At 42.1% G+C, this 15,548-nt stretch overlaps 1 protein-coding gene across 3 annotated transcripts in view; it reads right to left on the reverse strand.

Annotated features, from left to right (window-relative positions):
• The window catches only part of Esrp1 (epithelial splicing regulatory protein 1), a 50,271-nt gene that overhangs the window by 12,698 nt on the left and 22,025 nt on the right, over positions 1-15,548 (reverse strand). Inside the window, exons 7-13 of one of the 3 annotated variants that reach the window (XM_052717832.1) lie at positions 14,294-14,401; positions 14,059-14,191; positions 13,917-13,959; positions 10,589-10,890; positions 9,543-9,761; positions 7,258-7,456; positions 2,589-2,757 (exon numbers count right to left, since the gene is read on the reverse strand). In XM_052717832.1, coding sequence (XP_052573792.1) covers positions 2,589-2,757; positions 7,258-7,456; positions 9,543-9,761; positions 10,589-10,890; positions 13,917-13,959; positions 14,059-14,191; positions 14,294-14,401 — 1,173 coding nt within the window. Of the gene's footprint in view, positions 1-2,588; positions 2,758-7,257; positions 7,457-9,542; positions 9,762-10,588; positions 10,891-13,916; positions 13,960-14,058; positions 14,192-14,293; positions 14,405-15,548 lie in introns of all 3 variants that reach the window. The other 2 variants (XM_052717833.1, XM_052717831.1) reach the window with 2 other exon arrangements.

Consider the following 15,548-nt stretch of genomic DNA (forward strand, 5'->3'; position numbering starts at 1 on the left):
AGCAAGCCATGAGGAGCAAGCCAGTAAGCAGCACCCCTCCATGGCCTCTGCATCAATCAGCTCCTGCCTCCAGAATCCTGCCATTTGAGTTCCTGTCCTGACTTCCTTCGATGACAAACAGGGATATGGAAGTGTGAGTCAAATAAACCCTTTTTTCCCCAAGCTGCTTTTTGGTCATGGTGTTTTATCACTGCAATAGAAACCCTAAGATATATACATACATATATACGTGTGTGTGTGTGTGTGTGTGTGTGTGTGTGTGTGTGTATCAATCCAGAAGCAACAAGATAGATAAATCTAAAGCATGGATCTTCAATTCAGAATTTTCATGTCTGAATCCTCCTATAGAAGTTAAGTATTAAAGATGAACTTTGGGATACAAAAAAAATTATAAGCTTTATTGTTTAAAAATAAACTGCTATATTATATGGGTGTGTATATGTGTGTGTGTATCCCCCCAGGACAGGGTTTCTCTGTGTAGCCCTGGCTGTCCTGGAGCTCACTTTGTAGACCAAGCTGGTGGTTACAAACTCAGATTCCCTGCCTCTGCCTCCCTACTGATAGGATTAAAGGCATGAGTCATCATGACAGGCTTGTTTGATTTTTTTAGATGTAGGTACTTCCTCCTCTATAGCCCTGGCTGACCTGGAACTCACTAAGTAGATGAGGCTGGCCTTCAAATCAGAGATTTGCCTGCCTTGAGTGCTAAGATTAAAAGTGTGCACCACCATACCTGACATCTGACTAGCTTTTAAAAAAGAAGCATGTACATATTTAGAAACATGCATGGGGGCTGGAGAGATGGTTCAGAGGTTAAGAGCACTGGCTGCTCTTCTAGAGGTCCTTAGTTCAATTCCCAGCAACTACATGGTGGCTCACAACCATCTATAATGAGATCTGGTGCCTTCTTCTGGTGTGAAGGCATACATGCAGGCAAAACCCTGTATACACAATAAATAAACCTTTTTTTTTTTTTTTAAAAAAAAAGGAAATACACACATGTATTTTTTTAAACTAATAATGACACTTTTGGGCTAGGCAGTATTCAAGATGAAAGTCTTTTACTCATTATACATCTATACTCTTAGACTTAATGATGAGTATATCCAAAATTTTAGAACTACTAGGTGAAAAAAGACGTATTCATCCAAAGTCATAGTCCCAAACTTAGAGAAATGATTAACCATACATGTTAGTTCTTCTCATCTTTGGCATTTCAATTCAATACTCATGGTCATTTCTAAGAGAGTCCTTCTTACAATAAGGCCCAGGCAGTGAGTCAGTAATGGAGGTGACTACGGACACATACTAGAGGCAGAAGAACTACATTAGGGGCTCATCATCTTTTAGTCCTGACATTTAGAAGACATAAAGAGGCAGACAAAGAGTGTCCTGATACAAGAGCCCACCAACAATAAGCATTCATACGGGGTCTAGAGGTCAGCTCACCTCAGCACTCACGGAGTCAAATGTACTGCCTTCCACACACTAGGTGAGCACTTTACCATGAACTCCGCACCCCACCCTACCCCACCCCAGCCCCTTTGGAGCCATTCTAAGCTATTAAAGGACAACTTCCTGGTAACCATCACGGCTTTAACCCCATTCTTACTCCCCAGCAGATTCTCAAAGCGCCTAATCAACAAGTGTGGTTAACTGGTTCTACTGTGAGACCCCAGCCTTCACCAATTACATCATTTGGTAAGATGCAAGCAACGAACTTTTGTTCCACCCCTGGGACCACACAGTGGAGTCTCCAAGTTGTTCTAACTTTCTCCTGTGCACACTGTCATGTGTGTGCGCATGCGTAATTTTAAAGAAATATAAATTTGGTATGGTAGCACACACCTGTAATCCCAGCACTTGGGAGGCAGAAGCAAGAGGATTACTGACAATTTGAGGATAGTGTAGACAACAAGGGGTACAAAGTGAGACCCTGTCCTTAAAAAATAGAGGGAGGAGAAGATAGAAGGAAAAACAAGCACATGATAAGACGCACTGACATTAAGACAAGGCTCCCAACTCCCCAGCGCACACCCTCTCTGTTATACAGTTCCACCTCCCAGAAACTGGCTGCAACGGAAATGAAGTAAAGACATAACATACGCGGACCCTAGGAAACACTGAATAATTTCAACCTGGATTTGTTTATAGTATTTATTTAAGGAGCAAAGAATACAAGCGCCGGGAAATTTAAAGCAACTATTATTTATTACGAGCTGACATTCAAGCTAAAAAAAAAAATACAATTGTTCCCATTATGAATTATTCTGTTTTGTGATTCAACTCCATGTTGTTACCACCTGATCCTAAGGAACAGTTACCCACTTGCAGTCCAGTAACAGGAGGTGGAAGGGAGAGCTGAGCTCATGGTCAGTCTAAAGACTATTCTAGTTACATATCGCAAAATACATAATAAACTCCAGTCTGTCTTAAAACGACCTATTGGTCAGAGATATGACCAGAAGCTGTGGTCCGCCATGCTAACCTTCAACGAGAGAGACAATATTCTTTTGTGAGCTCACACACTGGTTCTCAAAGGAGTCCTTTGTTTCTGTCCCTTGCTGTCACTTCCTGTATAACCTTACCTGGGATAGTACGCTGTGTAGTTCATGAAGAGCTGAGTGCCTGCTGGGTAGTATGCGGTGGAGGGCTGCAGCGCCCGTGGACTGAAGAGCAGAGACGGCTGATAAATGGCAGCTTCAGTAGGAATCACTGCTGTGGGAGCTGGGAATGTGTAGGAGGGAGGAGACAGGCCTAAATAAGCAAAGAGAGAGACTCTGAGCCACGTTTGCGACAGCTACCACGGTTGTTAGCACTCACGCCACTTACTCTTCCCCATCTACATATTTTATAAACATTATTTTTATGTGTCTATGTATACACCTGTGTGCGTTAATGTGCAACACGTGCAGGCAAGAGCCTTTGGAAGCCCAAGAGGGTGTTAAGGGAAGCTGTGAGCTGCCATGTGTGTGCTGAGAACCAAAACCAGGTCCTCTGCAAGAACAGAAAATGCTCATAACTACTGAGTCATCACCCTACCTCAGCTACGTATTTTCTTTTCTTTTATTTTTTTAAAGATTTATTTATTTATTATGTATACAGTGTTTTGCTTGCATGTATGACTGCAGGTCAGAAGAGGGCACCAGATCTCATTACAGATGGTTGTGAGCCACCATGTAGTTGCTGAGAATTGAACTCAGGACCTCTGGAAGAGCAGTCAGTGCTCTTAACCTCTGAGCCATCTCTCCAGCCCCTCAGCTATGTATTTTAAATGAAAAAAAAAAAAAACCCATCACAGTTCTTTACATCCCAAGCAACTTCCTTCTGATTTTATGGATTTTTTTACCCTTTAGTAGGACACAAAATCAAGGCTATGAGGCTGAAATGCTGCACCATGCACTGTGCCAAAGCACATGTGTCTCAGGAACCGTTCCCAGGGACTAGATAAACGATACATTATGTTCATCCAAAAGCAATCCAAAAACACAGGCTTTGAAGCTCATCTACACCTTCAGACGTATACAAAAAGTCCAAGTAGGCAACAGCCCAGAGGAAATAGATATATAATGCTTTCCCCAAACCAGCTGATAAAAAACTGGCTTAGCTGGGCTTGGTGGTGCATACCTATACTGCCAACACTCAAGAGGCAGAGGCTGCGGTTATCGTCATGACTGAGACCAGTCTCCTCTACATAGCACGTTTCAACCCAGCTAACGGGGCTACATCACGAGAGTGTGACTCAAAAAAAAACAAAAACAAAAACAAAAAACAATGAAACCAAACTAAACCAAACGAACCAAACCCCACATGTACAAAAGGTATCTCAAATTTTGAATAAATGAAATCTAGGGGCTGAGGGTATAGTTAAGTGGAGTGCATGCTTGGCCTGGGTTAGGCCCTGGGTTCAATCCCTAGCACCATGGGAGGATGGAGAGGAAATTCCTGTATCTTCTAGCTATCCTGCATTTTCTTTGATCTGAAACTCCCTAAAACTGGAGCTGGTCATGATCACTAGCTTTCCAAGTAGCATGAATACACTAGACAGACCATATGCACTGACTGGAATATGGATAACTAAGCTGACAGAATCTGGGGTCCCTGACTTTAAGCAGCACACTGAGATCCATTAGATTCTGTAAGTAGCAGATTCCCAAGGAATAACTTTCACACACAAGTCTCTAGGATAACTTCTGGTTTTCTTTGTTCTTGGTAGTTTCTCTTTCATTATGAAGAGCATGGTGGGCAGTTATTACCATGGATTTCTGGTTCAACATCTAAGTAAGTATGTGTGTATATACTTATCTATTACAGTGCCATGGGCCCAGCCCAGGGGTTTGTGCATGTTAGGTAAGCATGCAACCACTGCACTACATAAACAGCCCTTGAATGTTTGAGACAGTCTCATCATATAGCACAGGACAGCCTCGAACTCATAACTTATTCAGCCTCCCTAGTGGTGGGATTCACATGTGTACAATCACACTTGGCAGTGATTAAAAACTCTGCTAATGTTAAGCAATGAAAAACCTTTAAATTATGTTGTTAGGCCTTCACGATTACAGAATGCCGACACTGTCAACTGAGAAGAATGGACCAGGCACATAGGTGGCTCAGTGGTGGAGCATGAGAAGGCTCTAGGTTCAGTCCTCAGCCATCACACACACAAAGCCCCCAAGATCTCAAGCATGACAAAATTATGTAGCCTGTGCTCATAACTTGCTTGTAAAATCATCAAGAAACTCATTACGTACATACATGTTACGTGCCATTAACAGGTGTTGGGCCTATAGCTCAGTGGTAGTGTACTTGTCTAGAGTGATCAGGACCTTGAGTTTGATCTCCAACAACACAAAAAAGGAAAAAAAAAGGTACATATTCTGTTTCAAAACAAAGAAAAGTAAAATAAAAACAGACAAGACACGAGAAGATCTGGGCATTCCTCAAGTGGAAGTACGGCTATTTCTTATTTTCCTAAAAGAGAAACCAGGCGTATCTATGTATGGGGTATAAAAATAAAGTTGACTGTGAAATGGACTTTTTCTTTTTTTTTTTTTTTTGACATTTGGCTGCCCTGAGACTAGCTATGTAGACCAGGTGAGTCTTGAACTCTCACCTGCCTGTGCCTCCCTGTTGGCCTCAAAGGTGTGCACCACCTTGTCCAGCTTAAGCTGACTTCTTAGTGAGTTAAAGTGCCATACTGTAATATATTAAGACTATAGCAGGGGCTGGAGAGATGGCTCAGAGGTTAAGAGCACTGGCTGCTCTTCTAGAGGTCCCGAGTTCAATTCCCAGCAACTACATGGTGGCTCACAACCATCTGTAATGAGATCTGGTTCCCTCTTCTGGCTTGCAGGCATACATGCAGGCAGAACACTGCATACATAATAAATAGATCTTTAAAAAAAAAAAAAAGATTATACCAACATTTCTCTAAATTCATCAAGAAAATCTTCCATGGGAAGTATCAGCCCCATCAGCAAATTGCTTTAAGTCTTTGAGAGTATATAAAAGAGCAGGCTATTTCTTTAAGTCTTGTGGTTGTGATATAATGAGTAGTCACCTGAAGTTTGTGGCACAGATGGGCAGAATACAAACAAATACATACTGAACTTCTGATTTTTGGGTTTTTTTTGAGACAGGGTTTCTCTGTGTAGTTTTGAGCCTTTCATGAACTCACTCTGAAGCCCAGGCTGGCCTTGAACTCACAGAGATCCACCTGCCTCTGCCTCCCGAGTGCTGGGACTAAAGGTATATGCCATTATTCACCCAGCTGCAGAAATATATTCTTAAAAAATTGTTTGTAAAGACTAGGTCTTCAGAAATATAATTTTTTATGAATACAGATTTAAAATTTCTCCTTTGCTGGGTGAGAACCATGGCTGAGACCTACAGTCCTAGTAGTACCCAGGAGGAGGAGGTGGGGAGTCACTGAGCTTCGGGGTCACATGACTACATTTTGAGCTCTAGGCCAGCCTAGTCTCAAAACTTGATTCTACAAGAAACTGCACAAGAAACAATGGGCAAATTTGCTTCATGACATCTGACGGATCGTCACTAAGGGATATTATGCTAAATGGTACTGACATCAACAGTGATTTACAGACAGAAGACATTCAAGTATTACCCTAAAGTATTTTTTTTACACTTAGTAATAAATTTCTAAAACCTTGTATCTCATGAGCAATAAACTATTAGATATTCACCAACAGCAAGCAGCAGGTAAATGAAATTATTAGAGTTCAGGAATTCCAAGGGGAAAAAAAAGGATTAAGCCCCACCAAACACTCTACAAACAATACTTAATTAAACAAGTTAATTGACATAGATCCCTCTTTGCCTCAAAATAACTCAATGCCTAATAGACTGCCATTTTAATAGAATCAAGCAGATCAACCCAGTGTACTTTTCCAGTTATCTCTGAACTCTATCCCAAGTTCTTTAAACATATCCAACATGTTATGTGAACTTAAATATATGTGAACTTAAATGTTAAAACTGCATTTTTCAAAAAAGGCTCATGTTTTAACATCAGGTTTCCAAATGCTCCTTAGCCATTAACTAGAACTTGCTTCTAGACTACGGGGCTTATTCCTCTCAAACAGGATTCCAGATCGCTTGCACCCAGTTGCCAATGAGCAAGAGCACAGCTTGGAATTAAGCACTGATCCTGTGATCCAATCAAATATTGGCTAAGTCAATTACGCATTTATATATAAACGTAGTTTACTAACTTGCTCATTCCAGATATCCTGGAGAGCAACAGGAATGCTCTCCAGGTTATCATTCTGAAGACACAGTAGATGCTCAAAACAGTTAAGAATCCAAAATGGGCATCAAATCACCCTTCTTAAAGTTTAACATGTAGAAGAACAATGAGTGAGTAAAAAATAAACGAAGACAGAAAGGAAAGGATCCAGCCAGATGTACCTTTTACCTTTAAATGCGTATTAATTTATCTACATAGCCAGGTTGCCTCCCAGAGTCAGTGCTTATCTGGAGCACACTAAGCCTCAGAAACCCAATGCTTATCACTGGAAAAGCAAGAATATAATTTGAAAGGAGGTGTCTGTAGCATCTCTAATTATGGGTGTCCACAACCAAGGTCTTAACTGATTACCAGATACTAGTGATTTCAGATGGGAAAGGCTTTTGTAACCACCTCGCCTGCCTCAGAAAGAACCAGGGCACAGAAAGCAGCTTAAGCACCTACCAGCACACAGCGTAGAAGAGCGCCAAGACCCAAGAAAAACTTACATGGTAACTTACATGGCGGTGGGGATAAGCCATTTCGATTTAAAGTGCCCCCCATTAACACAAAGTTCATCTCCTCAGCTGAACACTGAAAGACTTCAACGTATCTGTCCTTCATGGTTTTTTTATGATACTTCTGTGCAGCCATGAACGCTCTGTCTGCAGACTTCATCTGGATAAAGGCATCTCCTGACGGGCGTCCCTGAGTGTATGAGGAAGAAGAGAAACAAAAGGAGACTGTCTCCTTCAACAAGGAAATAAATGGTCGCCTACAAAGCATGCAAGGTGACAATCACCCGTAGTATAAGACATGTTTAGCCACAAAATCTGGGTGACAGTGTGATCCACTGAAATCTGATTTGGATTTCATTCCCTAATCACCAGAATGGCCCACAAAATCTTGAAGAAAAAGTTCTGAGAGATCATGGCTGAAAGTGATCCCTTTTGGTTCCTATTAAGTTAGTATCAAATTTACAGTACTTTAAAAGGTCTCGTTGTGACTGTAGTTTCAAAATATAGGATTATAAATTGGATTTTTTTCCTCTCCTGAAAAATCCGATTAAATACCATTTGATGAGAAAAGCTAGTAATATATCCTCCTTCAGGAAACTAAATAAGCCTGTGTTGTCCTCTGGCTCTCTGTTGGTTCCTCTCTGACCTGCTACATCCTTTTAGCTTGTCGCTCACCCCTGGAAGATTAGGTTGGAATGCATCTTAAGGGTAAGTAACAGGGAGTTGCAAGGTATGACGCTAAGCATCCAGATGCTATCTGCCATTCCGAGAAGCTATTCTCTCCCACATGCTCCCACTCTCTCCCAACTGCTCACAGAAGTATTCAGGGGCAGCTTTTGTTAGCTAAACTTCCCCTCTGGAAAAGCAAGCCCCTAAGTCTGTGTTGCATACAAGTAGAACACCTTGGTAATATCTTTACATGAACAACATTGGAGAGGAAAAATGAACCAGTTTATAGGACTATTTTTAAAGTTAGTTCTCCAAGTCTTCTAGGGAACATTTATAATATTATACCGTTTCACAAATGATTACCATGCAAGTTACCATAATAGTCACCATACCAGGGAAATTAGCAACACACCAGTCCATGATAGAAACCAACATTTTCCAGGCAGATAAGAGCTTGGTCATCATCAGAGGAGCATTTTCTCCCAGGTCACGGAGGTCAAAGGAGAGGCAACCCTATCTACTGTTGTTAATCAAAGGGTAATGGGCCCGAGGTTATTAGAAACAGTGACTTGAAAGGAGTAACTCCCTAGTGCTGCTGAAGAGTGGGGAGTTCTATTTCAAAGGCTTCCTAACAGTGAAGCGTGCTCGGAGTGGTCAGATGAAAAGGGTGTGGCTCACACAGATTCAAGTGTTAGATGAACACACGTGGTGTAGACTGTGCATGGGCTCAGGAGCTTGGACTACCTGTGCCGAGAAGTGGAAGGTAGTTACAAAAGTGAACAAACTCCAAGTGGGAAGTGGGAAGCTAGCAGTCAGAAAAAATTAGTATTTCCACTCCAGGTCTGTAGTCAATCCATGAACACTCTGAGAAAACGACTGTTTTCCAAAGTTAAATTCTTTGCTTTTAACAGAGTTCCTGAGTTTTAAACTAGTGCTACATGGCCTGAGTATTTGGAATGTTGTCCTGCTTAAGACAGCACAAAATACCTAAGAGGATTAATTCTGTTTCACCAAACCTGAAGTAGCACCAAGCAAGGAAGTAAATACATCGGGCATATGGAAAGAATTCAGTCAGCCTTTTATAGAAAAGCTTTGCAACTATTCTTTGATGCAGCTGAGACTAATATCCACACATGGCTACGGAGTGCAACTCTCCAGGTCCTCATTCACCTGAACGTAAATGGATGTCTAACACATATCTAAAAAGAATCTGAAGTAAGTCCTGTGTACCGTCTGTGGATATGAAGCACTTCAGAACGTGGGTATGTAAGCTCTTTGCTTACATTTGGACTGTGACTACTCTCACATCAAAACAGACGAGTTGCAAGTTCAGTAGCTACAACAGGAAAACGCTGCATACACTCATAATATACTGCTGATAATGGGACAGCTTTCTGCAATGAAGGAAACAGAGCTGAATTTCAACTATCACACTAATAGCAGGCTAGTTTTTGGAGTATATCCTAAAGGTTTCTTATACGTACAGCCAAATCTTTTCTTAAAGACAATGTAAAACTTTGGACTATTTATTGTACTCTTCCTAGAGGGGGAACCTTGACCACCAGAAAGAATGGGCAAACACATTTTTCAATAATCAACTTCCTTACCTGGTGATTCAATACCATGTGAACCCCATGCGTACGAATATCTGTGGAAAACTCCCCCAGGAAGTCCAGAATGTCCTCTACTGTGGCAGCATAGGGAAGACCTCGCAGACGTATACAGTCTCTTACATTTGTGGGGGGCACAAATTGCTGAGGTAGTACTGGGATAATGGGAGGGGTTGGAAGTGGAATCAGAGGCGTTGAGGAGAATCGGTTCAGCACCTATATACAAGACAAAACACAAGTGACTTCAGTCTTGCTGCTCCTATGTGTCCTATAAAGCACCACCAGTGTCACCAGGAATCCTGTTAAATCCAGGATCTAGTGAGACACAGCTGTGGCGCACACTTGAGCATGGAGGAGACCATAAGTCGAATCCTCGAGGGGTAGGGATATGCTGGGGCATACTCATGGCTCTACTACACAACTACCACAAAATATCACTGGTTCTCAGGATCCTTGGGGGATATGTAAGTGCAAAGAAGTTTGAGAAGCCCTGATGAAGGGCTCATGCATTTCTTCTGGGAAAATGTGATGTCCACTTCTATCAAATACATGGTAGTACAGGCCTGCAATCCCAGCCCTCAGGATGCAGATACAAGACGGCTGTCCATTAATTTAAGGCTGGTCTGCTGTATAGAGTGAGTTTTAGGTCAACCAGGGCTACATAATGAGACCCCGTCTTTACAATAAAAGCACACACTCCATATAATACTATGTACTTGTTAGGCAGTGTCTATCTGGGCTAATGTATTTAAAAATCTAAGCATACTGCTAGATGTGGACTTTTGTGGTCATTTTATTCTTCAACTTCATTTCACTAAGTACATTTCACATAGTGTTCCCTTAGTATTATCTTCACAGTCCAACTCTAAACTCAAAAATGGCCTCAGGTACCACCATGCCAGTTTTTAAATATTTTTTTATTAATTTCTTTCTTGTGTCTATGTAATTTCTATTTAGGAACTTACTTAATATATGAATGCATACTTCAACTTAATAAAATAAAAATTTAATGCAAAGGTCCCAGGAGACCCCATGACACCGACCTGCTGAACTTCTGCCGCCGTGCTCCTGAAGAGCTCGATGTATCTTTTACCCAGCAAGTCCTTATGCTTCCGCAGGGCGTTCTGAGCATATTCCTCACAAGCAAAGAGCACAAAAGCATCTCCTGTCGGTCTGCCATCTGGATAGGTGACGAAGAGGATGCCTTCCTTTCCTCCAGTGATGGGGCAATGCTGTCCGAAGAAGGCTACCACCTCTTCCGCTGTAGCTGTGAAAGGCAGTCCCCGCATGCGGACAATGACTTGATTTTCCTTGGAGAGGAACTGGGCTACCTCATTGGACGTCCCTAGAGAAAATGAGTATTAGAAAACACAAGGAGAGAGTTAAGATATCTATATAACAAAATTGGATAAATGATAAAACTCCCAACAGCATGCTTATGTTGCAGGGAATCAAACCCAGCACCTTACCCTATCAGGCATGCGCTCTACTACCGAGCCACATCCAAGGCCCTTCTGGCAATGTTCTGAATCTATAGTGAAGATCCACGCCACCAGTGGATTTTTTTTTTTTTTTTTTTTTTTTTGGTTTTTCAAGACAGGGTTTCTCTGTGTAGTTTTGGTGCCTGTCCTGGAACTCACTCTGTAAAATAGGCTGGCCTCAAACTCAGCTTACCACTGGATTCTTAACAATAATATCCTAGGACTCAGAATTCCCTTCCTGCGAATTTGAAACTCTTCCCAGAGACTTTTCTAAAGTGCCCCTCTTAACTTAGGAAGCTGGCCAGCCAAATCGGAGTGTCTACCCATTCTTCTCACAGGCAGTAAAACCATCATGGTACTTACAGACAGGTCCTCGGTCGGGATCAAGTTCAGTGCTAGTTTTTTCCTAATGAGTTCAACGTTCAACAAAAGGCACAAATCCTAGATCCAGAATACCTAGGTCTCCTCTAAGCTATCCTGTCTACTAGAACAGACTTTATTCAAGCTTAACATCTATGTCTTAGTTCCCACATCTGCTAAATGAACAACTTCATAAACTATGAGAATGAGCTCGGTTAATAAAGCACATTGTGTCTATAATTTCTTCATTACCTTTAATTAAGAAACTTTTATAGAGAATAACGAAAACACATGCACAGTTCTAATATTTACCATAGCATTTGTATACCCCTGCATGGGGCAGGCACCGACAGGCACATCTGCAGACTCCCACCAACACCACTTTCTTCAACAGACAATGCTTATCACACCATGCCCAGACAATGAAATCCAGTTAACTCGCTGTCCCAGTCTGCAATGTGCTTGCCGTCAGAGTCTAGGGCACAGGAAGAACCTAGCCACTCCAAACACATCAGCTACTCCCAGTTAATCTCAAATACTGCTGTGGAAGTTCAGAAACTGAGTAAAAAGTAAAGCGTTCCACTCTGAAGTCTTAGGATTTAGCCAAAGAAAATAGCAGAAAAGAAAAGAAAGTAGAAAGTTGGAAGAAAAGAACACTTTTTGTAGAAAACAAGTTTGACAGCTGAAAAGATTCACCAGTGCTCTATTATGTGAGATTCTGCATTTTATGAAAGTCACCCTAGCATAATCTGACAGCTGGTCAAAAGTCTATTAAAAAGGATTCAGTTCTCAGATTCAGCTCTCCTACTTTCAGAGACCCATCCTAAAGAATAGTACACACAAACATATGAAACTTCACAACATACTTAAAAATGAAAAGTAAGCTCCGGGAATTCGGTAGGGATGAATAAACACACGGTATAGAAGCCGGCAGGGGCACAACGGGACGCACCGTTAGTCCCAGCACATGGCGGCAGAGGCAGGCGTTTGAGGCCATCCTGGTCTACAAAGCGAACTCCAGGGCAGCCAGGGCTCTGTTACACAGAGAAACCCCGTCTCCAAAACCAAAAACCAAAACCAACCAACCAAACAAAACCATTGTATGTAGAATATTGCATACAATTAACATTAAAGAAATTGAACATGTGCTGTTTAGAATGTATTAAAAGAAAGTAAGTTTTAAACCCACATGAACCAAACAATAGAAGCTTACAAAGTAGATGTCTAAAAATTACCTTAAAAAAAAAAAAAATCAGCCAGGCAATGCGGCTCATGCTTCTAATACAAACACCGCAAGGCTTAGGGAGGAAGAAGAATGCCTGGAGTTTGAGGCTAGCTTGATCTACATAACAAGTTCCAGGACAGCCTGGGCTATGAACTAAAACCATCTGAAAAATCCAAAAGGGCTGGATTGATGGCTCAGTTGTTAAAGAACACTGTCTGCCCTTCCGGAGGACCTGGGTTCAGGTCCCAGCACCCATGGGGTGGCTTTCTATAACTCCAGTTCCAGGGGCTCCAATACTCTCTGGCCTCCTCAGACATCAAGCACAAGCACGGTACACACATGCAGGAAAGACACTCACACACACAAAATAAAAACTCAAATCTTAAAAAAAAGCATGGTTCACACATGCAGGAAAGACACTCATACACACAAAATTAAAAACTCAAATCTTAAAAAAAGGCACTATTTTGTGCATCTTAGATTTGTTTGTTTGTTTGTTTGTTTGTTTTTTCAAGACAGGGTTTCTCTATGTAGTTTTGGTGCCTGTCCTGGATCTCACTCTGTAGACCAGGCTGGCCTCGAACTCACAGAGATCCGCCTGGCTCTGCCTCCTGAGTGCTGGGATTGAAGGCGTGCACCACCACGGCCTGACTGCAACTTAGGTTTTAAAGTTACAACTTACTCAAAAACTAGAGATGCTATTTTGGGATTAATATCAACAAAATATGCTAAATATGTGAATGTTCTAATAAGAAATTTTGAAACCTAAAACATTTAAAATGTCTTTATTCCTCCATTCTTATTTCTGTGAATACCATGTCTGAAAACACTAGACTGGGACCTGATGACCTCACAGCCCACAAAAAGGTGGAAAGAGATAAAGAACCAAATCCATAAAATTATCCCCCCAAATACAAGAAACTACCATGGTCCTGAGCACTGGTAAATTCAATAATTTAGAGAAAATCTAGAAATAGATTTGTAATAGCCTCAGGTACTGCAGGTGACTGTTTCCAACAGTTCGGACACATTTTTCTCAAGAACTACTCTTTCTCTTTATACGTAACTGAATATGACCTTTCACCTTTATATGGTCTCATTCTTAATGGCTACTTAACCATAGTAGATTGGCTCAGGCCTTAGGGCAAATGTTACAGTACATTAAATTCACCGGCAGTATTGGAAGTTTCTTCTCCCTATTTATAAACCAAGCCCCATGTTTTACTAGGAAAGAAGCATTTATAGTCACAGGAATCTTCTCTTAGTGTGTGCACAAAACTTCAGGACTACGCAAAAGCAACTTACCTCCAGCAATTTTAAGAAAATCCTCCCCTGTTGCTTTGTAAACCTAAGAAAATAAAGAGATGTTAAAATCACTTCTAAACCAGCCATCACATGCTGACTGCAGTCAAGTGGAGAGGTCGAGGTGGCGGGCTGTGACACCTACCTCGATGTACCGGGTGCCCATGTGATGCTTGTGCCTCTGCAGCGCTAGGTCTCTGTGCTCCTCACTTACAAACCTGACCAGTGCCTCTCCATTCCTCCGCCCCTGAGCATTCAGACAAAGTGCTGCGCCTCCCCTTTGAAAGAAAGAGAGCAGATGGCAGGTGGGGAAAACAGCGAGGAGAAAGGACAGAAAACCCTGGACTCCTTCGGAGTCGAGCAAAACAAAGAAAACCAACTTGGCGATATTGAGTCCTTTGAAGAACCGCGCGATGTCTTGATCCGAAGACTGCCAGGGCAAACCTCGAGCCCTCACCACTGTGTTGTCGTCAATGAGTTCCATCTTGCTGCTGTGAAGGAAACACAACTTCATGTTGCCTCATCGACACAAGGCAAGCTGCGTGGCGACAGACGAGGCCTGAGCTTCATTTGGAGATCAGACTGACTGGCAGGCAACTCTGACTTCCTCTGTACCCTCAAAACTTGTCTGCAGACAGCGCAAAGAATTTGTTATGGCACTAGAGAAAGATGGCTGTGCATGTCCCGTCAGCTAGCTCATCCAGGAATCCATCTACCAGCTGAGAAGCTGCTTGCTTGCCATACATTCAGAAGCACCTCAGATCAGTTAACAGGAAGCAACTTCTCTCAGCACCCTTACCGCCCGACCTAGAAGGAAGGGTTCTTTGTCTTGGTTTTGTTGGTGTTTGGACACAGCACTTCAATAAATCACCCTGGCTGACCTTGAACTTGAGAACTTCCTACCTCAGCCTTCCACACACTGAGGTCCATCCGGGGTGGGGCTTCAGTTGTTTTTCACATGTATCGAGCACACATGTAGGAGTTAAATCCAGCTTGGCAGCAAGGATCAGAATAAAGCTACAATTAACCCACACTAGGCATGTGGTCAGAGGACTATTTAAGTGACTCCCTCAGTAAGCTGGAGGGCCAGGCAGCACAGGTGTTTATGGAAACACTTGGGAGTCTCCACACCTTAGTGAGTCACTTACAAATCACCCATTATTTTGATACCTTTTGATGGTCTGTCTTTTTCCTGTTCCTATTTTCAGTAATCCTAGGACATTTTCCTACTGAGTCACTTTCTCTAAACGAAATCAGCACTAAAGTCTCTCCACTGACGAAGCTGTCAAAGTTTCTATTCGTCACCAGGTGCCAGACAATCTTAGGACAGTGACTGACTACCATAACCAAGACACCTTTGATCATAGAGATACCACGCCAGGCTCCTCCCTCGATGTCCACTGTGATAAAGCAGATACTGATAGTATATATGTAACTTACCCCATGAATATAAGAACACCTTTAAAGATCCATTTGTTATTTATGTGTATGTATGTGTGCCTACATGAGTTTATGTGCACCACATGCACTGGAGTCACAGGCAGTTGTGAATTGCCTGGTGTGGACTCTTGGAACCACACCTGGGGTCCTCCACAAGAGCAGTAAGAACTCTTAACTAATGAACCATCATCATTC

The sequence above is a fragment of the Peromyscus californicus genome, unplaced genomic scaffold (assembly GCF_007827085.1).
Source record: "Peromyscus californicus insignis strain IS unplaced genomic scaffold, ASM782708v3 Scaffold_5__1_contigs__length_169319896, whole genome shotgun sequence".
Classification (NCBI taxonomy): domain Eukaryota; kingdom Metazoa; phylum Chordata; class Mammalia; order Rodentia; family Cricetidae; genus Peromyscus; species Peromyscus californicus.